At 44.2% G+C, this 19513-nt stretch overlaps 1 protein-coding gene across 6 annotated transcripts; it reads right to left on the minus strand.

The window, feature by feature from the left end:
- Positions 1 to 445: 445 nt before the first annotated feature.
- Positions 446 to 7313, minus strand: LOC116204438 (cytochrome P450 CYP72A219-like). 6 transcript variants are annotated; one of them, XM_031536518.1, is made up of 7 exons: positions 6994 to 7313; positions 5476 to 5550; positions 2614 to 2862; positions 2090 to 2307; positions 1760 to 2004; positions 1255 to 1645; positions 446 to 1170 (listed from the first exon to the last, which is right to left on the minus strand). In XM_031536518.1, the coding sequence occupies exons 1-7, from the start codon at positions 7016 to 7018 to the stop codon at positions 742 to 744; spliced, it is 1632 nt and encodes a 543-aa protein (XP_031392378.1). In that variant the 5' UTR covers positions 7019 to 7313; the 3' UTR covers positions 446 to 741. The 6 variants fall into 6 exon arrangements, with proteins under 6 accessions (XP_031392378.1, XP_031392379.1, XP_031392382.1 ...); XM_031536519.1 differs by having other exon boundaries at positions 6943 to 7313; XM_031536522.1 differs by lacking the exon at positions 2614 to 2862 and having other exon boundaries at positions 6994 to 7312.
- Between the last annotated feature and the right edge of the window lie 12200 nt (positions 7314 to 19513).

Here is a 19513-nt window from a genome sequence, read left to right on the forward strand (position 1 = left end):
TGGCATTTCAGGCAAACCACTGCATAAACTCCATGGGGGAAGCTTGGGTCCAGCTGCTTTAAATAGTAATAATAATGCTGATCGTAGGTTTCTATCCTGACGTTTATTTCCTTCGGCTGCTACAATATTGTTCTAAAAAGTATTTGGGTTTATCTTAGGTGCGAGGATGCATTCATTAAGGTTAAATTTGGACATCCTCAAGGTCTCTCTCAGGTTCTGGGACAGAAACCTATACCAATTCCTGGAAAGACCTTCAGCAGAGCAACTTCTCGAGCTTCTTTTGCCTATACCAGTGTTAGGACGAGGAGAATGAGTCCAAGTTCCATGGATTGAAATGATACTTCCGGCTGCCTCTCTGCCTAATAAAAGAATTTCTCTCTAAGAGAGATCAGATAGAGAAATTATATTGGGGTTGGGGAGATAATATATTGGAAGAACGAGGAAATACATAGTAAGGCCACAGACACATTCTCCTTTTCTTTCCTTCATTTCTTTAACATGTACATCTGCAAGCAATCTTAATTACTGTAACAGGCAGATCATCAAAATTGAAGCAGACGTGCTCAAAATCCTACGCAATGCATAGTTAACTATGATCAGAGAAGGAAGAACTTATTAGAACACAAATGATAATTTTTTATTACAAGGATTACTATACTAAACCAACTCTCATTTAAGTGATAAGCCGATGGTAAACTTATTCGCGTGTGTATTGTGTTGACAATGTCATGTGTGATCAGCTCATTCAGCTCTACGCAAAATAATTTGGGCGCCATGCTGGGGATGGAGAGTGAGGAATGCTGTTGGGGCATGTGCATAAGAAGGAGAAAGCCCAAATGAGAACCGTTGCAGTATCATCGCCATTGCCATCTTCGCTTCAATCAATGCAAAGTTCATGCCAATGCAGATTCGAGGGCCCCAACCGAACGGTAAATACACAACTTGGTTCCTGGTCGCCTTTGAGATTCCTTCAGAGAACCTTTCAGGCTTGAATTCCTTGGCGTCCTCTCCCCAGTGCTCTTTATCGTGGTGGACAAGTAATATGGGCACCGACAGTTCTACCCCTGCCGGTATAGTTAGTTTTCCAAGTTTCATTTCCTTGCGGTTGAAGCGGTTGATCATTGTCACTGGTGGGTATAGCCTCATAACCTCGTACAAGATCATCGTAACCTGTGAACAAAATGTATAAGAAATCAGCTTAAAGTCAGAAATCATTCCGCTTACTTGCCCCTGTAGAGAGAAATTTCAACATACAATCTTAAGGCGATTCAGCCCATCTAAGTCAGGTTTTCCATCTCTTCCAAATACTTGCAAAACCTCCTCTCTTGCTCGGTCTTGCCACTGAGGATGAGTACTCAGTAATATCACCGTCCAGACAAGGAGGATTGAGGTAGTCTCTTGCCCGGCAAAATAAAAAAGCTTACATTCCTCGATCACATCTTGAATACTCATCCCTGTGTACTTGTTTCCTCTGTTTTCATGTTGTTCCTTCATGTTCGACTCCAGCAACAGTCCCAAAAGATCAGCAGTAGCAGCCTCCTCTGCCCTTATCGATTTGTCTCTTCTGCTGATGATCCTGCGAAGCAAGGAGTGCACTTCTTCAGTCAAGTGCTTCATCCTCCTGTTCATTTTCGTGGGGACAAACCTACAAGCACAAGGAACAAGATGAATATGTACACTACTCATCATACTTATGCATTATCATTCCTCGAAAATCGTAGGAATTCAAGAGACTTATCACGCTGAGCTCCTCATTTACCTCCATCCTGGGATGTAGATTGTCTGCATGTATTGGATGGCGAGCTCAACTTGTTCTATTTGAAGCTCGAAAATTCTCTTCCCTTCTTCATAGCTACTCCCAAATGCTGTTCGAGAAATCACATCACAGGTCAGATTCTGCAGGTCAGGCCATGCATTGAGCTCGACTGATTCCTCAGTGGATATCAACTTCTCCCATCTTTTCACCATCTCGTCGCAGCTTAAATAACAGGCAGGCAACATGAGCTGCCACATAAGAAGATGAAAGAAATTAGTCTGGATAGTGGATCCATTAGAAGGATGAAATTTTATTTTGGTTCGTGGAGATTACTTTGAGTTTCTCTAAGTGGAAGGCAGGGTTGATGATTTTTCTGTGAGTTGCCCATTTCTCGCCCTCATGGTTTGTAAGTCCATTCGCTATTAACACGACTAGTGGATTCGGGGTCGACTTTTCAAAGTCATATATCTTTGAGAAAATACCCTTGATATGGTCAGGGTTCATGATGTTCAGTCTTGGAGTCGGTCCCATCCATTTGAAAAAATCCTTACCTGCAATTCTCACGTGAAACTCAGTGATTTTAGAAATAAAAGAAAAAAAGTTCAACCAAAACGCATAAAGACCAAAAAAGGGGGGGAAAAAAAAGAGCATACATAAAAGGAAGGACGAATAAACAGACAAGCTGATTAGACCTAACAAAAAATTTTCATTGTACTAGACCTTGTGCCTCCTTTGTAACCGGAAAAAAAAAATTCAGCAATACTTGACTTGAGTCATCAAAGGAGGGTTTCATTCAATAACAAAAACAATCGACCCTACTGGCTGTCCTCAGATCTCTAAGGATATTTCTGACTTACCATAGGTGTTTACAGATTGAAGGACGAAGGGGTGGATACGAGGCACTGGATCATCCGAGAGTCCGATGGGTCTAGACTTCGACTCTTTTATCATCTTCGCGCTCTCTTTCAGGTCTCCATTCAGGAATTTGTACGGATTCCCCTTGAAGCCTTGCTCCCTAAGAAGCCTCTCGAGCTTCTTCGGCCTCAGCCACAACCAGTTCAGGACCCTCCATGCCAATGCCACCGCTAGAGCAAGGATGGCTAGTCCTATACCAATGTTCATAGCAGACATTACCTCTTCTTTTCCTCTCCGTTTGTGTTTGTGTGGTTAGTGGGAGTGAGAGTTAATGTTGAGGCCTTTTATGGGGACAGAATGATTAAAAAAGGGTTGAGGATTGGCATGGAAAGCTCCTCGATAAATGTCCAATTACTTTTCTCTCCTTTTCCAATTACTTTTTCAATTTTTCTTAAAGTAGGATTGATCTTTCATGTAGGGTCTCCTTGGAAGGGGGAATTCACATAGACCAAAGGGAGATCACCTCGTCGTAGTGTATCAGTTGACGAATGCTGTTTTTTTATTATTTAACAAAAAAATTAATATTTTTAATAAGATAATACATTGTTTTTATAAGAAACGTATTAGTCCGAGGCATCCTTAAAATTACACTTTTAAGGATGCTCCTTACTTTAGCTAGCAACATTCTTTAAATAATCCGAACCTCTTTAAACACTTGAAAAATCTTTGTGATGACAGTTCATTCCTGGAGATTTACGAGCCTACGAAAACTGGACTGTTGTGAATAGTCCACCCAAAAATTATTCTGCAGAGCTCAGTGGATAATATACTTAACAGCACATGGAAATTAAGGACAGTTTCCTGCTACTTGCCCTGCCCAACAAGCAGTAGGGATATTCATGTGATTGACGCTTTGACGGAAGCATGAGTTTAGTAATAGTTAAGAACACGACTTTAATTAATATAAGGAGTTTAACCTCATAGTAGACATAGTTACAGAAGCAAATCAAACCCGGTAAAAGAAAAAGGTTGTGCAGTACAGGTAAAACCTTAGATTACATTACTTGGGGAAGAGTTTTTGCACTAAGCTACAAGCCAATGAGATCAGCTATGACGCTTTTTGCTAAAGACTGTAGTCATTACCAGAGGATCACATGAGGAGGAAGGAAAATAAGAATTAGAATTTGGACTAAACAATGGGTGATTGGGACCAAAAGTCCAATGTCGTCTGGACTTCCATGCCCTCTATATTTCTAGAAACCAGGAACTCTTACTCTGCAAGCAGCGTCATTATCGGTTTTATTAGTCCATATTCGGCATGTGCTTTACATTCAAATTTCAAAATCTGGGTAAAATGAAACGCCATATTGTTACGACCTAAAATTTCAGCAGAGTTTTCCCTAAGTTTTCTCGATATCCATTATCACATAAATTATTCACATAAAAACCTGCTTTCCATTATTCCCAACAATATATAACCAATCCAGCAAGCGCTCACACATATATATACATTCTAAAATAGCGACATCACTAAACCAACTAAAAAAAAAAATTCAGGTAGTAACATATTCAAATATATTCTATACAAAAAGAATACATAACAAATAATTAAGGTCCCTACATAGTCCTCCGAGTTGATTCCTGATGTCCAAAAAGTTCTCACGTGCAGCTAGAAGCTTATTTGAAAAAATATATGCATGGTGTGAGTTACATCTCAGTGAGCACAAAATTTCAAAGTGAAATAAACTATTATTAACCAAAAATATATTTTTAAATGAACAAAGATAATATTACCATATCCAAGACTGTCATTTAATTCACGAACACGACATAATATACATTATACACAAATAATTACTAGATTGATTCTTATACAATCAGTCATCTTTATAATCATAAAATAATAGTCGAATTAACCATTAACTCAACACCACCTAACATTCATACACTGACTAAATCAAGCTCTAGCAAACAACATGACTTTCACAAAACAACTTCAGACAACCTCAACAATCATCACATTTATAGCAATCAGACCGAACAAACAATATACAGCATAACCAAACAATATAGTCATAGGGGCGCATTTCTTCGCAACCGCGATATAACTGATACAATGACCATGCACGTCAGCTTAAATCTCCATTACTCACCTTACCACTTCTCATAACCCAGGGCCACCCATTATCAAACCTCCAACCACACTTCCATTTCATATCCTGCCGGATCTGTGATCCAGGCATCCATTTTATATCCCGCCGGATCAGTAGTCTAAACGTCCATTCTATATCCCACCGGATCAGTAGCCTAGACGTCCATTTTATATCCCGCGCGAATCAGCGGTCTAGGCATCCATTTTATATCCCACCGGTTCAATGGTCTAAACGTCCATTTTATATTCCGTCAGATCAGCGGTCTAGACGTCCATTTTATATCCCGCGCGAATCAGCGGTTTAGGCATCCATTTTATATCCCGTCAGTTCAGCGATCTAGATGTCTATTTTATATCTTGCCGGATCAGCGATCTAGGCATCCATTTTATATCCCGCCGGTCAGTTGTCAACCACACCCCCAATCCTATTCCGACGGGTCTAACAGTCCAATGGCTATAACAATTAAACAATATCAATATATACAATCACAATCACAATCCTATTACAATTATATCATATTATCATCACATATCTCATACACAGTCACATCCCATATCTTAAGTCAAAATGAAATATAAGATGGCAATATCTCTTAAATCATTTCCACACATCATAGCAGAACGATTTCTTAATATCTAACTATCACAATATTCTTCTTAAATAATTTATATAACTATAATACATCATTTTACAATGGAATGAAGTACTCACCGAACTCCTGAGATATAGTCCATCGAATCGAGTCTCCCGAATGCCAGTATGCAACTTCCTCAGTCCCTAGTAGAACTAACATAACGAGGAACCCAAACTTACAAACATATCGTAACCTCATATCATTCAATATAGATCTCTTACCAACAACTCTTTCCTCCAAATAATTAAATAATAAGCAGCATCTTTGGTCTTTCGCATGAATAAATTATTAACAGAATTTCCTTAACATATAAGTATTCGAACCTTGTACCCACTAAAGATTTCTAATGAGAAATTTATACTGCGTTTGGTTTTAAAGTATGATTTTAAAATCAGATTTTGATTTTGAAAAAGAGTGGTATAAATGTGGCACACCTTTTGATTTTGTATGAGTTATTTTGTTTTGTTGTGAAAAAAAATGGTATAAATGGGACCCATTCTTTGACTTTGTATGAATTATTTTGTTTTATTGTGAGAAGAATTAGGTTAAAGTTGTGATTTTAAAATCACATTTGCAAACCAAACAAACCATTAAACCCAACTCCAGCGGGTACAAACCAAATACTCAATATATTCCTTCTCACAGAATCGCAAGAACAGCCTTATATAAACTGGTATAATAATAATAAAACTTGATTCCAAGATTCATTATGTTATTTCACTCAGCTCAGTAAGTAAGATGATCCCTATAATCTTCAATAGCCTAAGAAAAATGTAACTGAAATTTACTTTAATTATTATCCATTGGAATCCCCGTCTCCTAGACCTCATTCCATCAAAATCTTCGCTCTTAAGATCAATCATTCTTCACTATAAAGAAAACGTGTTTCTTCTTGTCAACTACCCGGAAAATAAGAATTTGTAAGGCACATCGATGCTACAGTAAGACCTTAAAATTTGAGCTTATATACACCAATTTATGAAGGAAAATTCCAATCATGGTAGAAAGAATACGATCCAACAATCCCCTCTTGTGATGCATCCATTCAAAACGTTTCCATATTATCACTACAAACACCACCATCTGCTCTCAGTTTTACACATCATCTATTTTCTTCCATCCATTCCAAATTAATAAATATCTCATTGACTCAACACCTCCAAATTGCAAAATAGTACAATAAGAATAAGAAAGCTCAAGAGGGTGCAATTAATCGCAGACCTAACTTGCTCATAACTTAGTTAAGTGAAACTACATCCATTGAAATGATTTCCTACTTCCAACTCGAACACACTCTTGGCCTACTCTATTATGTCCGGTCCCCTCCGTCTTCCTCGACTAATCTATCCTTCACAGCTCTCCCTGCCCTTTCATCTCCATCTTCTCCTTCAAAATATGCACATCACCTCTCCCTCAATTCTCCTCTCAATCTTTTCTCCAATGATCACTCTTGATACTCTGTTCCATAATTATAAATAAATCCAATTGACCTAACACACTCTAAATTCACATAACAATGTAATCAGAGAAATGGAATTACATACCTGACATGCCCGTAATCTAATTAACTACAAACTACTTCCCATTAGAATTACCTATAGCCCCGCGCTCACCCTCCATGTTTGCTCGTTCCTCTCGATTCCTCGAGCTCTGGCGCTCACTCTTTCTTCCTGTCGCTCTCTGTCTCTTCAACCCCTCTCTCTCTCTGTTTCTGCCTTCGTTCCCCAAGCTATTCTCTCTCTCTGCTATGAGCTTCCATCCGAGCTTCCGTCACAGTCTCTAGCTCTCTCACTATTTTCTTTCTTTTGATCCAAACCTCCCCCTGTCCTCCTCTCTTGCTCGCTGCCCATCTCAATCTCTCAACGTCTATCTCTCTCTCTCTCTCTCTTTCTCTGTTTCTTCTTTATGCCCGAACAGGGAAGCTTCTAGATCAAAAACAAAATAACAATGCTGAAATGAAGGAGGCGGTGGAAATTATGGGCTCAAGGGAAGTTATTTGGGCCATGTGAGCTCCAATTGTTTTTTTTCAAGCCCATAATTAACAATCTGCACAATAGTTATATATGTGTGTGTATATATATATATATATATATATATTAGAGTATATATACTTCCGACTGTCATTGTGCCATCAACATATACACACTATATGTATACACACACACTATATGCACGAGTATGTGAAAATGCCGGATGTCACACATGTTGAGGTTGAAGATATCGAGATGGTCAAAATGGGGACCTTGTGCATAGTAAGATGGAGAGAGCTCGAAGGCGAGCTGTGGCAGCATCATCTGGATTGCCATCTTTCACTTCTATTTTTTCGAAGTTCTCTCCGAGACGGATCCTCACCTGCCAAGCCAAATGGCATGAACGAGATTTGGATAAATGGTTCCCGATTTGTTAGAAAAAATCTACAGGCCTTGTGCGCACCCGAATTTCATCTCGTCGGGGCACGCATGTGCGTGCCTAAATGCAACGCGGCTTAGGAGTATCCACCTTCCCGGGGACGCGCGACGGACGCACGTGAGAAGGAGTCGCCACTTGCCATTTTACGACCCGAAGGTCGGGGGCCGGCAAGTTACCCGGGTCTAGGGGTACGGGGTACACCTAATTGCTAAGGCATATGGTCTGCGAAACCCGAGGTTCCGAATTCGGAGGTTCTGTTACATGCGAGCCTATATCTCGCATGCCCTATCGGTACTCTAGCTTGTCTAGGCTTGCCATTTTTATTTAATTACCGCTTAATTAAGTTCTGCTCATCTTACGCGTTTTGACACCGTAAATTCGAAGAAACACTCCGACCGTCTGCTCTCCGACCGGGATTCTTACATTAATAAAACATACAACATAAATCCTCACATTGTTCTCTCAAATAAATAAAATACAAATTATAACAATTGGATCCCGGTCGGTTCGCATTTCGGTAATTATTCCACTCGTGCTCGCCGTGTAGTTTGAAAAGACTGAAATTGAAATTAAAGTGTGCTCTCGATGTATAAGGGCATTGGACCCATGATCGTCGGTTATGGGCGTTGGACCCAATGTGAATCGAGTCCTAAAGGATCGGGCTCGATCCGTAATACAATCAAGTGCAAAAGATGTAACAAGTAGGTTCAAATAAACAATCAATGGGGTTTTATTATCACCAAATTTACGTGGATTAATTGATTATTAACCGAGGAATCTTGGCATACAAATCCTACCCTAAAACAAGTAAAAAGCAAGACGGAAATGGCATGTAGCATTCAGCATCATTTACCGGACCTGACAGACTGTGTGTGTCCGTGATCAAGTCTCGAATGTGTGGGTTGATTTTAAAATGTTATGTATCGTGACACTTTGATTATGATAGGTTATTATAGAATGTGGATTTTTGACACGAGAATCCTACAGCCTAGTGCCTAGCCCGCTATTCCCATTCTGTTTTCTATTAGGCCGAGTATGCGAATAAGTCAAATGTTGGTATCTTAAACCGTTATTCCCGATCTAACTACCCGAGATCATGCATAGATAACAATAAATTGTAAATACGCCTTTTTGCCTTTGTATAGAAAATTTATTTTTGAAAAGAGAAAGACTACGCAATGCGGGCCACCTCGGCCTGTGACCGGCGCTGACTGATTCCCTGATTCTTCTAGGGTTATACGAGAACCCCAAAAAGTCAAAGAAACGGTCAATCTATCCGGAAGTGATCTAAAAAGAACTTCCACACCCCGACTTGAGTTACCTAAAATTAGGAGGCCTCGAGTCAAAACATGCAAGTTCTTCCCAGACGTCCATGTCACATCGGATCACGAGTCTCAGATTTTAGTATGAAATTTGCGAATTTTGAAAAGAAGGCGTCAACACGTATTTGCAATTTATCGACGCGTATTTCCGATTAATTACCAATTCATGCAAAATTATTAAGGTCGAGTGAATTAATTAGTCAAATGAACGTCCCGTTTACCCGATTGGTGAAATCATTAAGTTTAATTAAAATCTGCTGAATGCTTTATTTTATTTTTTGGATTTCGAGCCGTCGAAACGATCAATAATAGATCGCCTGATAAACTCTAATTTCCAGTTATCTCGAAAAATTTGCAATAAGATCGAACAACATAACGTAGAATAATAAGGACTAATAAAGCAACAGAAAAAAAAAAAAAATAAAAAAATTTCAAGGACTAAACTGAAACAAATCAAAAAATTTGGAGAATGATTTTTTTTCTAAATTCTATAAAATTTGGAGAATGTCCGGGAAAGTATAAAATGGGCTAGGGTTATTTGAAATTAATTTTTTTGAAATTCAGGGTTTTTTTTTTTTTAAAAAAAAAATGAATAAATGTTGCAGGGACTAAATTGAAACAAATCGAAAAGTTTATCGGAGCGATTTTAAATTCTAAAAAATTCGGAGGATGTGCTAGAAATAATGAAATAGCCCAGAGTATGTTTGAAATGAATTTTTAAATTTAGGGCTGATTTTAAAAAATAATAAATACTCCAGGGAATGAATTGAAACAAATGTAAAAGTTTTCTGGAGCAGTATTTGATTCTGAAAAAAATTAGGGATGTGATGGAAATATCGAAAATGCCATGGAACTGGTTTAAAATTGATTTGGGAATTTGGGCAGGATTGAAAAAAATGAAAATTCGTTGCAGGACTAGAATGGAACAAATCAGAAAATTAGAATAATCGGATTCGGTATAATTTTGATAATCTATGCAAACAACAAGCAATTATTTCATGTCATCATCATTCAAGTAAGCATGATATTTAATATAAAGCCCTAAACATGCCGCTAAGTTGAGATTTTTACCTAACCCAAAAGTTTGGGGGCGTTTCTGTAATATGCGAAGATTGTCGGACGGACGGTCGGGTCGGATCGGATCGGTCAGCCTATCCGAAGGAGGAAGCCGCCCGGAGAGATCTTGGGCTGGACTGGATTTAGGATCGGGTTGGGCTGGATTTAGGATCGGGCTGGGCTTGGGCCGCGGAAAGCTTTAGGCCGCGGCTGACGGGCTGACGGGCTGGACCTGCAACAAGGAAATAGTGGGCCAAAGCCCGTCAGTGAGGAGCTCCGAAGGAAGGTGGTGCTGGCGGCGCCGATCGGCCGCGAGCGGCGGTTCCGGCTGTTGGACGCCGCGACGACGACGCGAAAAGGATCGGGTGAGGGGTCTGAGCACCGCCTGGGTCGCGCCGGCTCCGATCTGGGCTTCGCTGATGGCTGGGATGGTCGGAATCAAGGCAATTTCACCGTTTTCCGGCGTTATTCCGATCGGGCAACGATTTGCCAAATTTCCCCAATCCGAGAGGAATCTTACGATTTCTTTCTGTGGGTTCCTTTGTGTCCCGCCGAATTAGGTTTTCCCCCCTTTAATTGCAATTTTCGGTCGAGATTTCAGCCGATTTGGGGAGGAAATCGCGAAATCCGCGATTTCCTATTCTGGGCGGCCGGCCAGATCGCGGGCAGCCGGTTGCCGCTGCCCGGCCTACCCGGACTGCCCAGAACAATTTTTTTTTTTTTTTTGAATTAGGGCCGGCGGGTCACGGGCAGCCGGTCAATGCTGCCCGGCCTTGCCCGGCCCTGCCCGAGACTTTTCTTTCCTTTCTTTTTTTTTTTTTAAAATTATTATATATATATATATATTATTATTAATTAATTAATTAATTAATTAATTTTTTATTTTTTTTTATTATTTTTTTTAAAAAAAAAAGAGTGATAAATAGAAAATGACAATTTTACCCCCTGGAGCCGATGGACCGAAATTGGGTGCTGACAGCTTGCCCCTCTTTGGTTGCGTGCTCGGATAGAGGATGCAGCCAAAGACTATGAGAAGCACCCGGTTTGGTCCCGGCGATCGTCTGGCCATTCTCCTCGTTTGTGCTAACATGTAAGCCTGTTGTAAAATGGTAAAAAAACATAAATTAGTAAATGTAGACGCATACTTGAAAGACATTAAGTGATGACACGAAGTCCAAAAAGTAGTAAATGCGGACACGAAGTCCGGAATGCAATGAATGTGGACACAAAGTCCAAAATGCAATAGATGCGGACGCGAAGTCCAAAATGTAGTGAATGCGGATACGAAGTCCGAAAAGCAGTAAATGATGACACGAAATCCGGAATGCAATGAATGTGGACACGAAGTCCAAATGCAATAGACACGGACACGAAGTTCAGAAAGCAGAAAATGAAGACACAAAGTCCGGAATGCAGTAGATACAGACACGAAGTCCGGAATGCAATGAATGTGGACACGAAGTCCAAAATGCAATAGATGCAGACGCGAAGTCCAAAATGCAATGAATGCGGACACGAAGTCCGGAAAGCAATAAATGAGGACCCGAAGTCCGGAATGCAGTAGACACGGACACGAAGTCCGAAATGCAATGAATGTGGACACGAAGTCCAAAATGCAGTAAAGATGCGGACGCGAAGTCCAAAATGCAATAAAGATGGACACGGGATCTTGGACACGAAGTCCGAAAAAGCAGTAAAGATGGGCACGAAGTCCTGGAGCGAAGTCTGAAAAGCAGTAAATGTGGACACGAAGTCCTGGACGCGAAGTCCGAAAAGCGATAAAGATGGACACGAAGTCCGAAAAGCAGTAAGGCAGACACGAAGTCCTGGACGCGAAGTCCGAAAAGTAGTAAATGTGGACGCGAAGTCCTGGACGCGAAGTCCGAAAAGCGATAAAGATGGACGCGAAGTCCTGGACGCGAAGTCCGAAAAGCAGTAAAGGTGGACACGAAGTCATGGACGCGAAGTCCGAAAAGCAGTAAATGTGGACACGAAGTCCTGGACGCGAAGTCCGAAAAGCAGTAAATGTGGACACGAAATCCTGGACGCGAAGTCCGAAAAGCGATAAAGATGGACACGAAGTCCTGGACGCGAAGTCCGAAAAGCGATAAAGATGGACACGAAGTCCTGGACGCGAAGTCCGAAAAGCGATAAAGATGGACACGAAGTCCTGGACGCGAAGTCCGAAAAGCAATAAAGGTGGACACGAAGTCCTGGACGCGAAGTCCGTAAAGCAGTAAAGGTGGACACGAAGTCCTGGACGCGAAGTCCGAAAAGCAATAAAGGTGGACACGAAGTCCCGGACGCGAAGTCCGAAAAGCAGTAAATGTGGACACGAAGTCCTGGACGCGAAGTCCGAAAAGCAGTAAATGTGGACACGAAGTCCTGGACGCGAAGTCCGAAAAGCGATAAAGATGGACACGAAGTCCTGGACGCGAAATCCGAAAAGCGATAAAGATGGACACGAAGTCCTGGACGCGAAGTCCGAAAAGCAATAAAGGTGGACACGAAGTCCTGGACGCGAAGTCCGTAAGCAGTAAAGGTGGACACGAAGTCCTGGACGCGAAGTCCGAAAAGCAGTAAAGTGGACACGAAGTCCTGGACGCGAAGTCCGAAAAGCAGTAAATGTGGACACGAAGTCCTGGACGCGAAGTCCGAAAGCGATAAAGATAGACACGAAGTCCGAGAAGCGTTAAATATGGACACGAAGTCCTGGACGCGAAGTCCGAAAAGCAGTAAATGTGGACACGAAGTCCAGAATGCAGTAGATGCGGACACAAAGTCCGGAAAGCAATAAATAAGGACACGAAGTCCAAAGAACGGTGAATGCAAGAGTAAGAATCACTGTTACGAGGTAACGTAGGGCTATCTGTTCGGTGTTAAGCCGGTATTGTGCTGAAATAACGCAGGGATAACTGCGCCCTGTCGCTGGTCGTACGCCCATGGGTTTGTCTGGCGGAGTTGACGTGTGCTCCTTTTTGGGTCCTTCACCCGAATAGGGACTGCGGCTTGTCGAACAAGACAGACATACGCCCGCTCGGGGGACACCTCTCGGGATCTGTACACTCAGACCTGTATGCAGAAAACGATAACCAACGATCGTTGTCAGTCGGGCAAAACTTGCTGAAATTGCGATATGTAAAGAAATCTATGTAATGATATTCCGGGAATTTAGGTTCAGTGACCGTTTAAGGGGTGACCGCGTCCCCGAGTATGACATGTATTTGACTTGAAGGAATGGTCTTTGCAAGACGGGCATGACCCGCAGAGTTTTTGCATGAAGGTAAAAGGAAGGATTTTTAGGAATCCTCTAAATCAAGGATACGACGATTCGAACTCATTTCGAGGTATGTCTTGAACCCGTAGAGTCGAAGAGAGTTTGCTTGCGCTGAAAACCGCTAAACCACTACTGTAATAGCTCCACACGAGGTGTCGCAGCTCTTTCGTGGTTGAACCGACAATTTCCCCTAATTTTTGCCCAGGTCGCAAAACGCGCAACGACCTGACGGGGTATTTTATTTTGACTTTTCTCTCATGAATGCTCTCCTTTTGCTACGACTGCCCAAGATAGGGTCCGATCGCACCTCTCGGTTCCTTTAACTTTTGCCTAGACCGCCCTTTATGGGTTTTCAGCCTAGCAAGGATATAACTCATGCTCTCCTTTTGCCACGGCTCCCCTTTGCGGGATTTTAAGTCGTGCCCCTCATTCCCTAATTTTTGCCTAGGCCGCCTCGAGGAGGTTTTCAACCTAGCGGGAAAATTATTCTTTTTCTCTCAGAGATATTCTTATATAGAAGGATTGGAAGGACATGGCATAAATGCTGATAATAGAAAAATGTGTTGAAGTAAAACGGGCGCGCAGCCTGAAGAATACGGAAGAAGGCAAGCGTTGGAAGTGTGAGTTGCAGCTGCGGGGACATGCAGTGACTGTCGAACGACGAAGCACCCAATTAGGGGTAGTACTTCTTGAGGGCATCGGCGTTGACTGGGAGTGCATTTTCAGTCCCGTCCATGTCGCTTAAAATAATTGCCCCTCCGGAGAAGACTTCCTTGACGACAAAGGCCCGTCGTACTTGTATGCGAACTTGCCCTGAGAATCAGGTGTAATATGTAAGACTTTCCGCAGGACGAGGTCACCGGGTTTGAACTCGCGATGGCGGACTCTCGCATTGAAAGCTCGGGCCATTCTCTGTTGGTAGCATTGGCCGTGACAGAGTGCCGTTAGCCGCTTCTCGTCAATGAGATTGAGCTGTTCACAACGTTGCTTCGCCCATTCTGCTTCTTCAAGTTCGGTCTCGGCGAGGACCCTCATAGAAGGAATCTCCACTTCGATTGGGAGGACGGCCTCCATGCCGTAGACTAAAGAATACGGGGTTGCCCCGGTTGAAGAGCGGATAGATGTTCGGTATGCCAAGAGCGCGAAAGGAAGTATCTCGTGCCAATCTCTGTAAGTCACCGTCATTTTCTCGATGATCTTCTTGATATTTTTGTTTGCAGCCTCCACTGCACCATTCATTTGGGGACGGTATGGAGTGGAGTTGCGGTGATGCACTTTGAATCGCTCACAAAGCTCGTCAATGACCCTGTTGTTCAGGTTCTTGGCATTGTCGGTGATGATCGTCTCGGGAACTCCGTATCGGGCAATGATGTCACGCTTGAGAAAACGTGCCACGGCATTTGCTGTAACTGAAGCAAGCGTTACGGCCTCGATCCACTTGGTAAAATAGTCTATCGCCACCAAAATGAATTGGTGTCCGTTGGATGCCTTGGGGTTGATGGGACCGATCACGTCGATACCCCACATTGAAAAGGGCCATGGGGCAGCCATCGGGCGTAACTCGTTAGGCGGTGCTTTGATCTGGTCGGCATACACTTGGCACAAGTGGCAGTGCTTGACGTGCTTGACGCAATCGGCTTCCATGGTGGACCAAAAGTAACCTAAACGCATGAGTTTCTTGGCAAGCATAAGCCCGCTCATGTGGGGTCCGCAGCTCCCTTCGTGTATTTCTCCCATGAGACGTTGTGCCTCGACTTCGTCAACACACCGGAGTAGTGTGGCGTCGAAAGAACGGCGATAGAGAGTTTCTCCACTCAGGAAATAATGTGCTGCGAGTCGCCGAAGTGTTTTTCGATCGCGACGGTTAGCGAATGTAGGATATTGACCGGTTTGCAAGAAATGCTTAATGTCTTCGTACCATGGCTGCTCATCGGTCGCCTCGATTGTGTCGCAATGAGCAGGGCCTTTGGCGATCTCAATCTCGAGAGGTTCAATGAGGTTTTCTTTCGTGATGCTCACCATGGATGCGAGCGTCGCGAGTGCATCTGCAAATTGATTCTTGTGGCGCGGCATGTATGTGAATGAGACTTTCTCGAAGTTCTCCGCTAACTCCTCGAGATACTCGTGATATGGCACTAATTTCTCGTCCTTCGTCTTCCATTGCCCCAGAGTCTGGAAGATTGTAAGCATAGAATCTCCGAATACTTCCAATTCCTTCACCTTGAAGTCGATCGCCGCTTGCAGGCCAAGGATGCATGCCTCGTATTCGGCCACGTTGTTGGTGCAAGGAAAATCGACTTTTGCTGCGATCGGATAATAACGTCCGTCAGGGGATATCAGCACTGCGCCGATACCAGAACCGGTGGAATTCACTGCGCCGTCGAAATACATCTTCCATGCGAATTTGTTCTCCTCCCTATCCACCTGGAGAATCCCTTCGTCCGGAAAATTAGAGTTGATTGGCGTATCGTCTTCGATTGGGAACTCCGCTAAGTGATCTGCAATTGCCTGCCCCTTTACCGATGTACGGGGCACATATTCAATGTCGTATTCTGTCAGCTGACATCGCCACTTTGAAATGTTCTTCATGGAAGATGGACTATCGAGCAAGTACTTCAGGGGATCCGCCTTTGACAATAAGCGGATAGTGTGGTAGAGCGTGTATTGTCGAAGTCTCTGCATGACCCACACTAGCGCGCAACATATCTTCTCAATCTCCGGGTAGTTAGACTCCCCTTCGGTAAACTTCTTGCTCAAATAATAAATGGCGTGTTCTGTGCGCGTGGACTCGTCTTCTTGCCCTAACATGCATCCTAGGGATTGCCGGCGCACTGTCAAGTAAAGGATCAGCGGACGATCTGGTGTCGGCGGAACTAGCACTGGTGGCTGAGCCAAATATGCCTTGATAGTATCGAAGGCTTTCTGACATTCCTCATCCCACTCAATTGCCGCATTTTTACGAAGCAGACGAAAGAGTGGTTGACATTTGTCTGTCAGGTTTGCGATAAATCTTGCAATGTAATTCAGCCGTCCCAAGAAACCTCGTACTTCGCGGGCCGTCGATGGCGGACGTAGCTCCCTGATTGCCTTTACCTTGTCCGGATCAACCTCAATGCCTCGCTCACTGACCACAAATCCTAACAGTTTCCCTGACTTAGCGCCGAATGTGCACTTCGCCGGGTTGAGTCTGAGCTTGTACCTCTTGAGGCGGTCAAAAAGGCGTTTTAAATTAACCAGGTGGTCCTCTCCTTCTTTGGATTTGGCAATCATGTCGTCAACGTAGACCTCGATTTCTTTGTGCATCATGTCGTGGAATAGCGTGACCATCGCCCTTTGATATGTTGCCCCGGCGTTTTTGAGGCCGAAGGGCATGACTCGGTAACAGAAAGTGCCCCACATTGTGATGAACGTCGTCTTGATCTTGTCCTCTTCGGCCATCCGAATCTGGTTATACCCGGAGAAGCCATCCATGAAGGAAAACAACGTGTGGCGAGCTGTGTTGTCGACTAAGACGTCAATGTGAGGTAGGGGAAAGTTATCTTTGGGGCTGGCTTTGTTGAGATCTCGGTAGTCGACGCAGACTCTAACTCTTCCATCCTTCTTCTCCACGGGCACGATGTTCGCTACCCACTCAGAATAATTGCAAACTTCCAGAAACCCTGCATTGATCTGTTTAATGATCTCCTCTTTGATGCGGAGGAGAAGGCCGGCACGTTGCCGCCGTAAGTGCTGTCGCTTGGGTGGAAACCTCTCTGTATCAAGTGGTAGGAAGTGCTTGACTATCGACGGATCTAAGCCCGGCATGTCGGCGTAGGACCAAGCAAAGACCTCTTGGTAGTCGGTTAAAAATTCTATCATCTTGGCTCGTTGTGTAGGGTCGAGACCCGTCCCGATCTTTAATATGCGAGGTTCTTCTTCGGTACCCACATTGATCTCCTCTGTCGGCTCTACGGAAGTGAGTTGGCGGTTCTCAAGGCGGCGCAAACTCTCTTCTATCTCGGGCACTCGACCATCCTCGTCGAGTCCTTCCCCGAAGTATATGGGTCGGGACTCTTCAAGGAGTTCCTCGGATAAGTTCGAATCGACGCGTCGAAGACTCAGATTCGAGTGGAGCCTGGCGATTTAAATAAATTGTCTTAGAAAATTTAAAGTGCTGCGAATAAGTGAGAGGGAAAGAAAGAAGACAAGAGAATTCTGAAAAATGCATGTAGGGATTTTATTAATGATGAGGGCGGAATGCCATAACAAGAATCCCTCTTCCGTCGTGTGACTTATGGCTATGCCGACACGCGGGGAATATCAAAACATAGATGGCCTTACACATCGGCGATTACAGCCGAGTAACGCGGGACTGAGGTCCAGTTGTTGAGTTCCTCATTTTCCTGCGCGAGGCGGATGTAAGCCCCTGGAGTTGTCTCCTCGATGACGGCGCATATGTTTGGCAGGTCAACAGGCTCGCTGTTTGAATCCGAGTGGGGACCGTCAAGAGTACCTCCGACGATGTGTGGAGGCTCAGGAAAGAAGTAGGAGAGTGGCTGAACCGGGATGCCCCTGTTGATCTTCCCATAGCGTGCAGCGAGGCGGTGAAGGTGCTTGCCCCTGCGAGCCTCAATAATCTCGTGACAAGAAGGGCGAAAACCGAGTCCCCTCCTGTTCTTGTACTCTTCGATCTCGATGGGGCGGTTGATCCCCTGCCCATGTGCTCCGAGTCCGGTGCCGGGGATGTAATTGTGGCGCAGCAAAACCTTCCCCACCATGCGGTCAGCGCGGGTTGGACCGATCTCTCCGTAGTCTCGAATGACGGAGATTGTTTCAAATGAATGGAAGGGGAGGTTTTGATCGTCCCCGATACTGATGTAGGGGACAGCTGTCTCCTTGTAAATGGCGTAATCCTCCTCACCCTTGACCGTGATAAGTCGATCTTCTGCGATGAATTTGATCCTTTGGTGTAGGGACGAAGGAACGGCGCCAGCTGCATGGATCCACGGTCTCCCGAGCAACAAGCTGAAAGCATTCGGAATGTCTAGGACTTGGAACGTAACAGCGAATGAGCAGGGACCCACCTCGATCACCAGGTCGATCTCTCCATTTACTTCCCTTCGCGAGCCATCGAAGGCTCGAACTGCAGTCTTGCTCGGACGGATGCGGTTAAAGTCCACGTTCATCTGCTTCAGCGTGGAAACCGGGCAAACATTGAGTGCCGAGCCATTATCGATCATGACCCGACCGATGATAAAGTTATTGCACTTGCAGACAATGTGTAGTGCCCGTGAATGTGCCCACCCTTCTGAGGGAAGTTCATCATCCGAGAATGAAATGTTGTTGGAGAAGATCGAACTGATAGTCTCCTCAATCCGCTCCGGAGCCGTCTCTTTGGGGATCTGCGCTGCTGTCAGGACCCTTAGAAGCGCTTCACGATGTGGCTCTGAACCCAAGAGGAGGGCGAGTAGCGAAATATGGGCCGGAGACTTGGCCATTTGCTCTACCACCTTATACTCGCTCGCCTTAATTATCTTCATGAAGGCCTCAGCTTCTTCTTCGGTCACCTTCTTCTGGGGAATGGACGAGGCTTCCGGGGTGACTTCGGGCATTGCCAGGGCTTTCTCTTTGTTTGCGACCTTCGGATTCTCATAGACTCGACCCGAGCGCGTCACGCCCATGACGCTAAATTGACTCTCGAGGTTCCCAACACTTCCTTCGTAGGTCCACGGGACCCTGCTGTCTTGATATGGCTCACGTGCCGGGACTTCTATCACGAATGGGGCGGGCGTGGCATCAAACCCTGCATACCCTACACCAGCTTCTGCAGGAACATATTCGATCACAAACGGGGCCGGTGCCTCCTGTCCGGTCTCGTACTCTCCCATAGCGCAAACACCGATCATGTTAATGCTGGGTCCCGAGCTCGACCCGTGATCGGGAAGAGGATTTGATTGCACGTTTGGGGGTTTGACGGCGTTGAACGTGAGTTGCTTGTCATCAATCAACTGTTGGATCCTCTCCCGTAGTTTCCAACAATTGTCAGTGGTGTGACCGGGTGCGCCCTGGTGG

This window comes from Punica granatum, chromosome 4, assembly GCF_007655135.1.
Source record: "Punica granatum isolate Tunisia-2019 chromosome 4, ASM765513v2, whole genome shotgun sequence".
Classification (NCBI taxonomy): domain Eukaryota; kingdom Viridiplantae; phylum Streptophyta; class Magnoliopsida; order Myrtales; family Lythraceae; genus Punica; species Punica granatum.